Genomic DNA, 12828 nt, shown 5'->3' on the forward strand with positions numbered 1-12828 from the left:
TTTTGGAAAGCTGACCTGAATTTCACTAAATCCACCCAGGCTGAGTCACAACATCTTTCATTGGAGCTTTGTGAACAAAAAAGTAGGGTAAAAGAAAAAAACAACAACGCATCATCCCCTGATCCAAAGATGGCAGTCCTGGTTATGTCTGGTGTGAAACTAAAAGTATTTCTTCAGAAAAGAACATTTCATGGACTTGTTGGTGGTAATATGACAATCTGAAGTTGGCACACTTGGTTTATACAGCAGAACAATTATCCAAACGCATACTAGCAAGTCCATGGCTTACAAAAGTGAGTGGTCTAGTCAAAGGTGCACATTAGATCTGGTTGAGACATGCTAAGAAGACCGATTCTCAGAAACTAGCAGGATAAAAAGACAATTTTTTCCACCCAGGCTGGTAGCAAACTGTTAGATGTAGAGGAAAACGCATCACAGTCAGGTTTGTTTGGATGAAATAATCTAAAAACTGCTTTTTGTTTTGACCCATAGTGTATTTCTGAAACAAAATCTGGAAGGGGGTAAATACTTTACGTATGTCTTCAACTGCAACCATTGTATTCCTGATGCAAAGTTCCGGTAAATACAATAAATTGGATTTATTATGTCTATCTGGACTGCCAGTAATGACAGCAGTGGTACCGTCCAAACAAGTGGTTTCAAATTAACAAGCCACACATTGCCCAAAAAGGAAGTGTTGCCAGTAAACCATTTGCAACCTGGAAAACTGTCATCAAGCTCCCATCCCATAATGACTTCTTAGCAATCTACCATTGCTTTCTCAGTCTCAGTTAGAAAAGAAAACCCTGATAACAATTTCTCCAGCGGGGAAAAAAGAATCAGACATTCTCACATCTTGTCAGAAACCTCCATTGTGATGGGTTTAAATCCTGCTGGCACTTCAGCCAGACTTTCAGAAGTGTCATGCTAGCAGCAGCTATTGTAGCCTCAGGCTGCTAGCCTCAAGCTGAGATGAGAGGGCCACAAAGTTCTGCTCCGCTCACTTCTTTCCAACTCCCCACAGATTTCCTTTTCCCTTCCAATCTTACAGTCTTTAGTCACAACCGATGCTTGAGGCATTTTATCAGATTTTGCACGGCTTCCTCTGGAGACGCAAAAAGGCTCAACTATTTCCTTCCACATAGAATTTGACAACACCTGTAGACAGGCTTAGTGGGAGAGATGCTTCTCACACGAAAGTTGCTATAGAGACTATCTTTTATCACACGATCAGTAGTAAAACTAATTTACTCACTGAGGCTTTGTGTTCTCTAATTTCTCAGCATTGCTTGGCCTGTAGAGTTAAAGGCTTGGTATTTTTAGGTCTTTAAGTCGCATCGTTCACCTGCTTTGCTGAAGGAATCAAAGGTTTGATTTGATGATTCTCTTCCTCTCTTACTTCATTGCTAACGCTGACCCTGCTCAACTACTTTGTTGGTTATGCCTTGATAGTGGGAACTTCTTGTCTTCAGAACCACAGAGATTTACACCACAAAGATCCTCAACTGGGTTGAGTTTTCTTCACATCTATGTGCTGACCGTTGGGTCAGTCAGCAGAAGATCAAGAAGATCAACCTAAAGCATAAATGAAGTCGATGCAGAACCAATCTTTTGTAATGGCTGCCTCAGTCTTGATGCCGGCTCTTGAATGATGACGTTTTACTGCAAAAAATTACTACTTCTAATAATCAGGCTGAAAGCAGTACATGTGCTTGAATGACAGACTGGATCTTTCGACAAACTAAAGTGTTTTACTGCAGTAAAGGATAACTTTATTTTGAAGCTTTCTACTATTCTCTAGTGGAAGCTGCCAGTGAATTTGTATGCAGAATCTATGTGGTCTTATCCACCTCAGGAAACACCTTTAACCTTCAAAGGTCACACTTTCTAAAAATTGCCCTGTTATAGATCCTTTGTTTGACTGCTTTGGGGGCATTTTTCTGCCACAGTAATTTGATTCCTCAGACCTCTGCATTAAAAATGTTCCCATCAGTGACATGTGGTAGAATCTGAGCTGGCTGTATGTGGAGATGGGGACTGAGGCTGTGGGTGCACAGTCCTTTTTAAAGGAGCCATTATTCCTCGCATGTCTGGGAGAGCTCCAGGCTTTGGTGGGGTGTGTGTGTGTGTGTAATGTAAATGTCATCACCGAGGGGTAAGGATGCTACTCTCTACAGACCTCTGCATGACTGGACATTTGTTTTGATTGCCCAGACGCGTCTGCAGACTTGTTTGGTTTCAGTGGAAATGCTCATCCATAGTCGATTCCCTGGAACACAGCCCTCTGGACGGAAAGTATAAAAAGTACCACAAACTAGCAGTTTTTTAAAAAATGTTTAAAACTTCACTTTTTGTTGAACTATTAAATTCTGGCAGCATAAAAATAAATCCATTTGTGCTATAAATGCTGGGATGAAGCTCTTTTTGGTGAGCGGTCATGTTGACGTTGAGCAACACTGTGATTACCCTGGATGAGCATGATGGATGTTACCTCCAGCTCCTATTAATTCCAGCGCTGCAGTCTATTTTACACTGTAAAGCCCCAGATTCTTGAAACCTGCCTCCGGGCGCTTTTACTTCCCATCATCGGAGTTCAAATCTCTGCCAGCATTCATATGAGCTGCAGAGATTGGGGTCTAATAGGAGTCATCCGCAGCTGAAACCTCTAACTTCCATGTTGTCCGAGCGCTCTGCCGCTGTAGGAGTACCCGGTGAGTGGCAGCGCTGCGTTTGGCTTGTTTGGGGTTGAGGTGAAGCTGTTTTCCTTCAGATTTAACCTCCCTCATTGTGACATTTCTCCCTGCTGCCATGTGCCAGAGGTCTGATTGTTTTTAGCTCTTTTTCTTCCTCTTACCTGTCTGGTTTCTTTTCAGCCTTGGTCTCAGGCTGACAGTGGGGGCCGGTGGACAAAAGAGAGGGGCGGGGGGCGCTAAATGACTTTCTGTTGTTCAGCTGAAGGTGGACGTTTATCAGGACAAGAGGGGTGCTTGTTTCACTGCGTTACCTGTTGAGAGGAATGTCACAAGGATTTTCCTCACCACCCACAGGCCGCTGGTTACCAGCCAATGGAACAATTAGCTGATTTGCAAAGGTGTAAACATGGCAACCAAAAATTTCCATGTATTTTATCAAGACTTTATGGGCTCATTGAAGGTTAAAGGAAAATTATGAATAATGGTAAAGTCATATTGATAAAAATCAGGCTGGAAAGTGTACAGGTACATCTAACAAATGTAGATCATGGAAAAGTTCAATATTTTTGTCACTCATTTCAGAAGCTTTGTCATGCAGAGTGAAATATTTTAAGTGTTAAATCCGTGTATTCTTGATAAAGGATTACAGATGATGGAAATCCATTGCATCATTCTAATTTTCTGAGACACTGAACTTTGGTTTTTATTATGTGTAACCATCAAAAATATAAGAAATAAAAGCATGGATTACTTCACTCTGTGTAATAAATCTAATGTGAGTTTTACTGCTGAAATGAGTGACAAAATGTGGAACTTTTTAATGAGATTCACACTTTTCAGATGTACCTTTATGTGAACATCACCTTAAATCTTGCAACAATTCCCCACCTCAACTTTGACTAGGCCATGCTAACAGGATGTGCTTCAGGTTGGGTAGTCATAGTATGTCCTGCATATAAGGCAATACATCTTCCCATAAACTCTGACCAGCTTTGCTGTCCCTGTTGGAAATAAAAACATCTCTAAAGCAAGATGCTGCCACTGCCATGTGTCCTGTAGGCAAAAAAAATGTATTTAATCTGAGGCCTTCACTGACAATTTTGGTATTAAAGAAAAATCCTTCCCATTTCAGGACATTCCTTCATTTTCCACAAACAAACTCTGAAAAAAAGCAGTGGGATGCCGCGTCTCCTGATCTAATCTGGCCCGCGCTGTTTTGATGTTCAGCTGTCATCGTGCCAACCTTTATCAGGCTGAGAGTAAGAAGCAAGCTGAGCCGAACACAATCTCTTATTATGATCAGCTTTCATTAGCGGCACGAGAGGAGAGGCTCCTTTGGCCTGACGCATGCCTGAGTAATAACACTCGCTTACTACTGAATTCAATACAACATGAGACGAACTGATTGTTTGACTGTGAAGTTTTTTTGTCTGGTTTGATAGCAAATAGTGATGGACAGAAGTCCAATAAAGCTTTTTTATTACTGCAGAGCCATTCCAGATGACCCTGGGTGATACCGGCCGGCTGATGAAGGGCAGCAGGGACTTAGAGGAATTAAAGCACTTTAGAAACGGGGCCTCGAAGCTGGTCACAGCCGAGATGACGGTGGTAGGAGACGCTTTAGACTCAGCACTGAGGTCAAGAGTGGAAAACTTGACTGGCTAAAGTTAGTAAGTTAGTCCAAACTCATTTAGCAAGTACGACTGAAGCAGTTAGCTCTCTGGGATTTAATTGCTAAGGTGTTTGACCAAAAACTAAACGAGAAATTGAGTTATTACTAACAAATGAGAATGTATGCTAATTGCTGATTAACAAATATCAAATCAGTCAGATATGGAGATGTGGTGAGGATCATGTATGGCGCCCTGTCAGCACCAAAGTTAAGAGTCTTCATGTAGCGGCGGCCCGTTAGCCTTCTGTCCAATCAGAAGCCTCAATGGAAAAACTAAGTGTGTTTATGCCTGGCATAACGTCAGAATACAGTAGACTACAGTATAGTGCTTACAAACCAGTTTTTTTTATAAAGTTCCCTGTAAAAAGGAAGTACAACTTATGGGTGACCAACCTACGCATGCTAGTAGTCAGCATATCCAATGCTAATGCTAGCCTATCCGTGCTAATGGTGGGGAGAGGAAAACACGCCATCGTCCCCCTACCACTACTAGTTTTCTTAATCTTTCTCCATCATTCTGCTAGTAGTAATAGAGTAACAGTAACATTCAGTTTTTAATCATGTGATGTGAAAAGTGTTTCCAGTGCATTTTTGCAAAAAAATATCTTATCAAAAAATGTGAGGCTTTTTCAAAATGCTGTGCAATTATACAGTAAATGGAAATGCAACTGGAGTTTGTACTTTGTCCAAGTACTGATTCTGATCATGTCGATTCCTGGCAACGTGCATCACTTGCTGCAGCTTTGGAGATCCATCACGACTTTCACAATCTACCTTTCTTAAATTCTTACACTGATCCATTCTTCCTCCTTCTGACACATCAACTATGAAGACCAATGTGCACTGGTGTGTGGCATGATGAGGAGACAATGAGTGGTAATCATTTCACCAGTCAGTTTTCATAATCTGATGCCTAATTAGTATTCTGTGAAATTAACGCAAAATCTCAAACTCTAATTGACTTTCTTTTTAAATGAAGTTAAATGAAATCAATGCATTCACATCCAGTAAGAACTAGCATTTCCTAGAGCTTTTTAGATTTGCATTTCTGTTGAGTTTTATGAGATAAATGTTTAATTTTGCTCATTAATCAGATCAGTATTTATCTTGTCAGGGTATTGATGTTTTTTTTTTTTAGGTCTGTCTTTAAGGGAGACTTTTAAGAAACATCACTTTCCTCACTTGAGAGCATATATTTTAGTGTCTGAAGTGACGACTACCTCAAAAACGCTAAAAATACACAACCCTTCCACTTTGTTTCAGGCTTCCAAGGTCTGAAAATATCTCAGTCAGCCAGTAGGATTTGAAGGGGATTGGTACATCACAGGGTGAGCTCAGAGCGGATAGATCCAGTCCTCCCATCTTTATCCCCACCCAACTTCAACCTCAAAGCAAACTTTGTTCTCTGCGATCAAGAAATGTGATGAAAATGTTTCAGCTTTGCTAAGTAATTAAAATATATTTTTCATATTTTACTAGAATAGAACTGCCAGTTGAGTGAATGGTTAAATGTATGCTGTAATGCTTGACTATTTTTAACTTCATGCCTCAAAGGAAATGACTCTAAGACCTACCAGTCAGAAAAGAGATGCGAAGAGACTGAAAATAGTCAGATATTAAAGTAACCAGGGAAATATTTAACTTAGAAATGTCAACAAATGTAAAAATTCATCTAATTTTCTTTTTAAATATGCCACATTATCTGGACTGAAGCGACAGATAAAGGTGTGGCTGGTCCATACATATCTGTGTTTTTCTTGGATCATGTCCACATACGGGGAGTATGTTTCACTTTCACAACTCTTGCAGTTTCCTACCTAGCGTGGTCCTGGCCGGCGTGGCGTCGCTTTTGATCCAGAATGAAACCCAGGAGAGAACCACGGTGAGAATACAGGGGATGTAGGTCTGGATAGTGAAGTAGCCCATCCGTCTGCTCAGGTCAAAGTAAACCGTCATCAGCACATAGTCACCTGAAACAGACATGACCTCATCAGCCGAGTTAATTAGAGAACCTTCTTTTGCTAAACTGCAGAGAAATCAGTCCTAGCTTGTAAGTCTGCTCAAGTTAGAGAGATCTGCTCAGTCTTTGATGGACGGGAATTGTTTATAATTCCTTATAATCTTCATCAAAAGGCATGGCAGGCGGGCAGAGTGGGAAAGACGAGGACAGGAGATAGAAAGTAGATAAGTCCAGAGACAGAGGGAGAGACGGTATCTGCCCGTCACTCTGCTGTCTTCATAGACGTGTTAATTGGCTGTGAGTAGAAGATACTGAGCTTCATTTCATGGAAACTGTTGCTTTGAAACCAATAAAGGTTCTACGCATTAAAGCACATCTTACAACATAAATGGAGGTAACTTTTTAACAAATATGCCAGAACTGGATGGAAACGCTGAATGAAAGGAAGCAGAGGACGAAGTTTTGTCTGAAAAATTGCAGGTGCACATAAGAAAATAAGAAAGCGTCATCCTCCCTGTTGCAGGTTTGTTCAAGTGTATTATTATTCAGGGATTATGTCCTCTGTGTGTCAGAAAATGGCGGCTTTAATCAGTTTTTATTCAGACAGCTGGATCACATTGTGATTACAGGAACTACACACAAACAAATGATGTAATAAAAGGGTTGATGGTTCCCACTAAACATCCCAATGCTGCAGAGAAGAAAACTTTAATCTTAACATAAAGGTTTGACATCATCAGCATGTTTTTATATTCTGTTACACTCGATAAAATGGTTTCATTAAATTTATTGTTCTCTTCAGGCAGTGAGTCACAATTTAAACCACCTTCTCGCATTTCTCTCATCACAACCACAAACCTTAAAAATCTAAATTTTATTGACTGAACCGTTTTAACAAACAATCTTCTACATGTCTGCATAGACCAAAGCCTGTTGATGTCTTCAGATTGCGTAAAGTCTGGGTCTAAATTCAGTTGACAGTCTGTGAAAAGATGTTTACAGATTTGCTCTCCATCGACTCGTACTGAGATACTTTAGCAAGAATGGGCGAAGCTGTCAGTGTCTAGATGTGCAAATTTGCTAGACATTCCCTAGAAGACATGCAGCTGCAGGGATCTACAAAAACTAATACATTATGCTTGTTTCACACAAAACCTGAATAAAACACTGAGGTTTGTGGCTGTAGCAACACAAAACGAGGGAAAGTTCAATGGTGTGAAACTGTTCTCTGCCTCTGTTTTCCATCATCTCAACACATTTCTTAATTTCACAGTTCCTCTTGAATATTATCAACTACACCAGCAGCAGGAACATTTCTCCACTCCCAGATAAGTTATCTGTAGCCTTAGGGCAGCAGCTTCTGTTTTCTAAGTGTGCATTCTGGCTAACAATCGCCGTATTTGCAGTGTTTGGACAGCAGCCGCCCCTCTGTTTGCACACTTGTCCTGAGCACTTATTAGTCCAAGATGCTTTCAACACGCTCTTCTACCGACTCCGCCGTGCCGTACGGTCGGATCCGCTCTGTTTGGAAGCAGCCGAGAATATTTACAGCAAAACTGCTTCGCTAATGAGCAAAGGACGTGTCAGCTGAGCGGTTCATGAGACAGAACACACACAGTGTGAAGAAGAGGATTTTTACCCAAACCGGGTTTGAACTTTTTAAAGAAAAACTCACGATGAACCGAGCTAATCCGCTTGACGTGAACATTTGGTGTCCTCCAGTGTTAAGTTTCATCTTAACAACAGTCTAAAAACTGGAATGAAACATGAGCTACATTTACTTCTACTAACCGGGGAGATTTTGTAGAGAGAAAAGAATAAATGTGACCATTTCCTCTAACATTTTGCTCTCCCTACCAACCGACTGCTCTATTTGAGAAATTACTCTAGATGGAAGGTTTTGTACTTTATAATAAAACCACTCAGGAACTAGAGACCCACACATCTAAGACTAATGTCCATTTCCCTCCTTTGTTCCTACCTCTGCTCTGTGAAGGGGTCATCAGACCTGGAGCAATGACCCTCAAAGGGAGGTCAGCAGGAGGGGCTGGGCTTGACTACAGCTTTGGATGCATGAGTTCTGGCATAAGCTGTAGAATTTAAACAGAACTATATTATGGTCTGACCATTCCAGGTAAGGTCCACTACTGATCCGATTTGTCTTTGCTTAATCTTCAGCGTGATTCAACAAGGTCCCAAAACCTTCGAAATGGGGCTGGAACTCTTTACATCTTAAGAAATGTCAATTTTTTCATCTGCTCTTGAATTTCATCAGATCACTGCATCATGCGTTGAGTTTTCTTCTTGATCTTTTGGCCTACTTCATGTTGTGAGACAGGTTCTGTGTGCACACTGCTTTTTGTATTCACACATTGACTGAGCTGTAACTATGGCTAACTCTTTCAAGTGTTTCAGAGGGGGCACTGAAGTGACCACACAAATGAGTCTTTTGCATTTTTGGCACGAGTGCTCATCTCTTCGTGCTTTAATCATGGTTTTCTGGGTTCCGGCTGAGACTCGGAAAGCTCTCAGGAATATCCTGAAACAAAGAACGAAAAATCGAAAAGATGTATTACAAGACACGAGACGGAAAGCGAGGGAGTTCCAGGTTTTTCATTAGAGATTCAAGACTCAAAACTCAAGTGGGGACATGTGGAACAAAGAAAGAAAATCATTAATACCTCTTGTTCTCGAATGCAAATTTAGACTTAACTCCCACAGCTTTGAATGAATTTTCAGTGGGATGAAGAAGCAAAACACCAAAGTCTTTAATATTCCTCACTGGGACGTTTTCAAAGAAGGATCTGCTGAATTGTCCACTCTGTCCTCATTAAAAATCCCCAATTTGCACGTGTTTATGAAAGATGAAGAGAGAAATCAAGCAGTAGATTGGGAGTGTAGATATTCAGGAAGGAAAGAAACGAAACACTTTTGAAGTTTGTCATGATGTAAATTAATGATAGGTATTTTTAGCCGGGAAGCTAATCATCATGCGTGTGCAAACAGCGCCTCGGCAAAGTGATACAGGAAAAAAGAAAACGAAGTAATAAATGAGAAAATGGCCAATTTTCTTGAACAGCATGAGGTAAATGTGTAGGTTTGCCGTTATTTTTGAGCATCTCTAGAAAATTAGTTTGGTGGCATTTTGACAATGCAGCGGGAGAAAATGTGTAATTTGTAATCCCATCAGTGAGGCTCAGGATGAAAGCTCTCAGGCGCCATTTCCTATTGTGATCACAAGCATTTCCTGATTTGAGAATTAATCTCTTTATGGTGAATCTAAAAAGTGGACACACCCCAGTTAAAATGCCACGCTTCCAATGTAAACAAACGAAACCACGAAAAACTGCTTTGTAGTATCCTGTAGCATTCAAGAGGAAAAACATCTAAAAAAATAGAATATCATAAAAAGTTTTTGTATTTATTGAGTGTTTTTTACTTTATTGTAAGCCTTTATTTCATGTAATTTCAAGTGCAGAGAACGAAGACCCAAAATTGTCTCAGAAAATTTAAATATAAGATCAATTAAAAATATTTTCTGCTGACTGTAGTCTTCAGAGAATATAATGGACAAACACCAGCCGATGACATGACACTCCAATCATCAACTAACCTTTTTCCAACCACACTTTTTCCTTCCACTCAACTTTCTATGAATACGCTTGCGTACAGCACTGTATGAACAACCAACTCCTTTAGCAATGAGCTGACTGACCCCGATTGAGATCATCTAGATCAGGGGTGTCCAAAGTCAGTCCCAGTGGCCCGGCATCCTGCATGTTTTAGTTCTCTCCCTGGTGGTACTAACAACATTTTCAGCTTGTCAATGTTCCTCTTAGGCCTTCTAACGAGCCATCATTTGATCCAGGTGTGTTAAACCAGGGAGAGAACTAAAACATGCAGGATGCCGGGCCTCCAGGACCCACTTTGGGCACCCCTGATCCAGAGGCTCAGGAAACGTTTCCCATGTTTTGAGTTAATTAGCTGAATGGATTGTGACACAAGGAGCTTAAAATATTTAATGTTTTCACAATATTTTTATTTTCTGAAAGACAGATTTTTAATCCTGTCTGCAAATTGTTTCTTTAGCTAAAATGTGAAAATGTGCATGACCTACTGAGATGAAATTTGAGACTGAAAGGTACGATTCAGATCTATTTTACAAGAAGTTATAGCTGAACTTTTGTCTGCATTACAGAAATCTGTCTTTTAAATAGGTTGTGTAAGTCTTTAGGATCCACATTAGATCTAAAACTGATGCTCAGTTATCAGTGTGAGTGTGTAATGTCGACTGATCTTCTGTTGTAAACAAGTTTTATAACAAACCACCACTACAATTCAGTAAGATTTAGGCAAACAAAATTGAGTTATACAGCTAATTTCCTCTGAGCTCCCCGATAATTCGATGCCACTCCCTGTTATCCATCTCCTAACTATAATCCTGTTCCTGGAATATTCATGAACAGAGGTTCAGCTGTTAGAAAGCTGAATCAGGTCACATTATGCAGATCTGGGCCCGTCTCTCTGAAGACAAAACACCGTATGGCACCTACCAGGAGGAATGTGCACCTTCTAAACAAGGTTAACAGGGGTTAACGATAGGTCTGTGTCCTCTGTCTTTCAATTATTTAAGCCGTCGGAATCGATTTTTATTTTCAAAGGTCACGTATAAAGCATTAAAAATGCATAAAGAGCTTTGTCCACATGTGGGAGCAGCGAGGTTTTACAGTTGTCTGTAGATTCAAAGCTACAAAATACTTAGGATAGAAACCATACGGATGAGCAGGAGAGAAGGAGGAGTGAATAATTAAACTTCCTTTTTAATCTTTAATCCTAGTGATTAATGTCAGTGAAAAAACCTATTTGGTCTTATACCCGAGGGGAATACTTATGAGCTTTGAAACTGTAGTGATATCATTGCATTTATATGCATGGAGCTAAGGCTAATGTTAGCTTGTGGAGCTCTGAGGGGGTGAACAGTTCAACGGGAAGATGTCAGCATCTGTAATGCAGAATAGAAACAAAAAGAAAACGTCAAATGTATTTCTTTTTTTGTTTGTTTTTGGAAAAGGAAATATTAAAGTTATGCTGCGTGTTTGGGTTCAGTTCCCCTACTCAGTGTTTTGCAGAGCCAACTTTTCCTGCACAGACATCTGCAGCTGTTCCAGAGATGCTTTTTTTGCCCATTCAGAATTAATAAATAGATCCATATTGGTCATATTCATGTGTCTATTTAACAAACGAATATGCTTTAGTCTGAAGAAATTTATCGTCACTCTGACTGTAAGCGGTGGACACATTTTCCACTAATGCGCTAATAGGGGAGCTAAGCTTTGAAAACATTTTGCACACTTAGCTTCTCCTAAGTATTTTTTTCTTTTACAAATAGATTCTAAAGTGCTAATTTATTTCGGTGTTTCCAGTTGAATAAAATCTGAGATCTGTCTAGTTTAGGTTATTGAATGTTAAGAACTAAAGTAGTTAGATGTTAATGTCCGTGCTCTTATTTTGAAAGAGAGTAAAGATTGTATACACAGTAGTTTTGCTTCCTCTTTTTGACAACAATTTCAAACAAGAAACGGACAAATAAAATAAAACATAGACAATAAAGAACATATATACATAAATATAGTTTCTAAGTCCATAATGGAATGTCAAAATTAAATTGGTGCTCGAGAGCAGATATAATGGTGTATCAGGGGTGTCTGGTTTACATTCTAAGTTTCTGTGGATGCACTTGACACGTGAAAGGCTCAAAACACTCCAAACGCTTCAAATTACACTGAGCTAGACACTCAAAACGCGCCGCAACCAGCCCTCAACACGCCTCCACATTGACTTTAAATGTACACTAGATGCTCATAACGCATTTGCTGTGAACGCACCATAATCTGAACTGAAGTTAGCGCTTTAGTGTTAGCTTCAGCTAAATACCGAGTTGGTGTAGCGTTTTAGAGTTAGCAGAACTAATGTTTATAATTAGTGCTTTTAGTTTCTAGGCAGTGGTTCCCACCACTGCTGTAAGGTTTAATTATTATCATTCTCCTTGAACAGTCATGTTCAAGCTTACAGTTTCCTCCTTTAAGCTGAGATCGTGTTTGTGGGTGGATCATGATTTATAACATCAGTTTGAGTCATTGTGTGAAGGGACTGACAGCCTGGGAGAGCGTTCCTTGACCCTCTGTTGAACTTTGACCTACCTGCCGTGGTCCTAAGCACGTCCGTCGTGTTCCGGAGCCCCATGAAGTCAAACTGGTAAAGCCTCCAGTATTTCTGGTCCGACGTCTCCACCGAGTTTCGCTTCCACTTGTACACGATCTCATCCCGCGGGTAGCCATCTGCAAACCACATACAGAGCCAGTCAGTTGTGCGCGAGTGTGTTCTGGAGGATAAATGGATAAAGCACAGAAAAAAAAGGATCGGAATAAAACTTGAAGGCAGGAGAGGCTTTTTGCAGCTATGCAGTTTTTTGTTGTTGTAGGCATGATTTATACCAGAGTTCT

At 40.2% G+C, this 12828-nt stretch overlaps 1 protein-coding gene across 1 annotated transcript in view; it reads right to left on the reverse strand.

The window, feature by feature from the left end:
* The window catches only part of LOC106932840 (gamma-aminobutyric acid receptor subunit gamma-3-like), a 75322-nt gene that overhangs the window by 10434 nt on the left and 52060 nt on the right, over window positions 1-12828 (reverse strand). Inside the window, exons 6-7 of the mRNA XM_088013533.1 lie at window positions 12526-12663; window positions 6183-6335 (exon numbers count right to left, since the gene is read on the reverse strand). Of these exons, the coding sequence (XP_087869659.1) occupies window positions 6183-6335; window positions 12526-12663 (291 nt within the window). The remainder of the gene's footprint in view (window positions 1-6182; window positions 6336-12525; window positions 12664-12828) is intronic.

This window comes from Poecilia mexicana, unplaced genomic scaffold (genome assembly GCF_051168715.1).
Source record: "Poecilia mexicana isolate PSO_F unplaced genomic scaffold, ASM5116871v1 scaffold_2, whole genome shotgun sequence".
In the NCBI taxonomy this organism is placed as follows: Eukaryota; Metazoa; Chordata; class Actinopteri; order Cyprinodontiformes; family Poeciliidae; genus Poecilia; species Poecilia mexicana.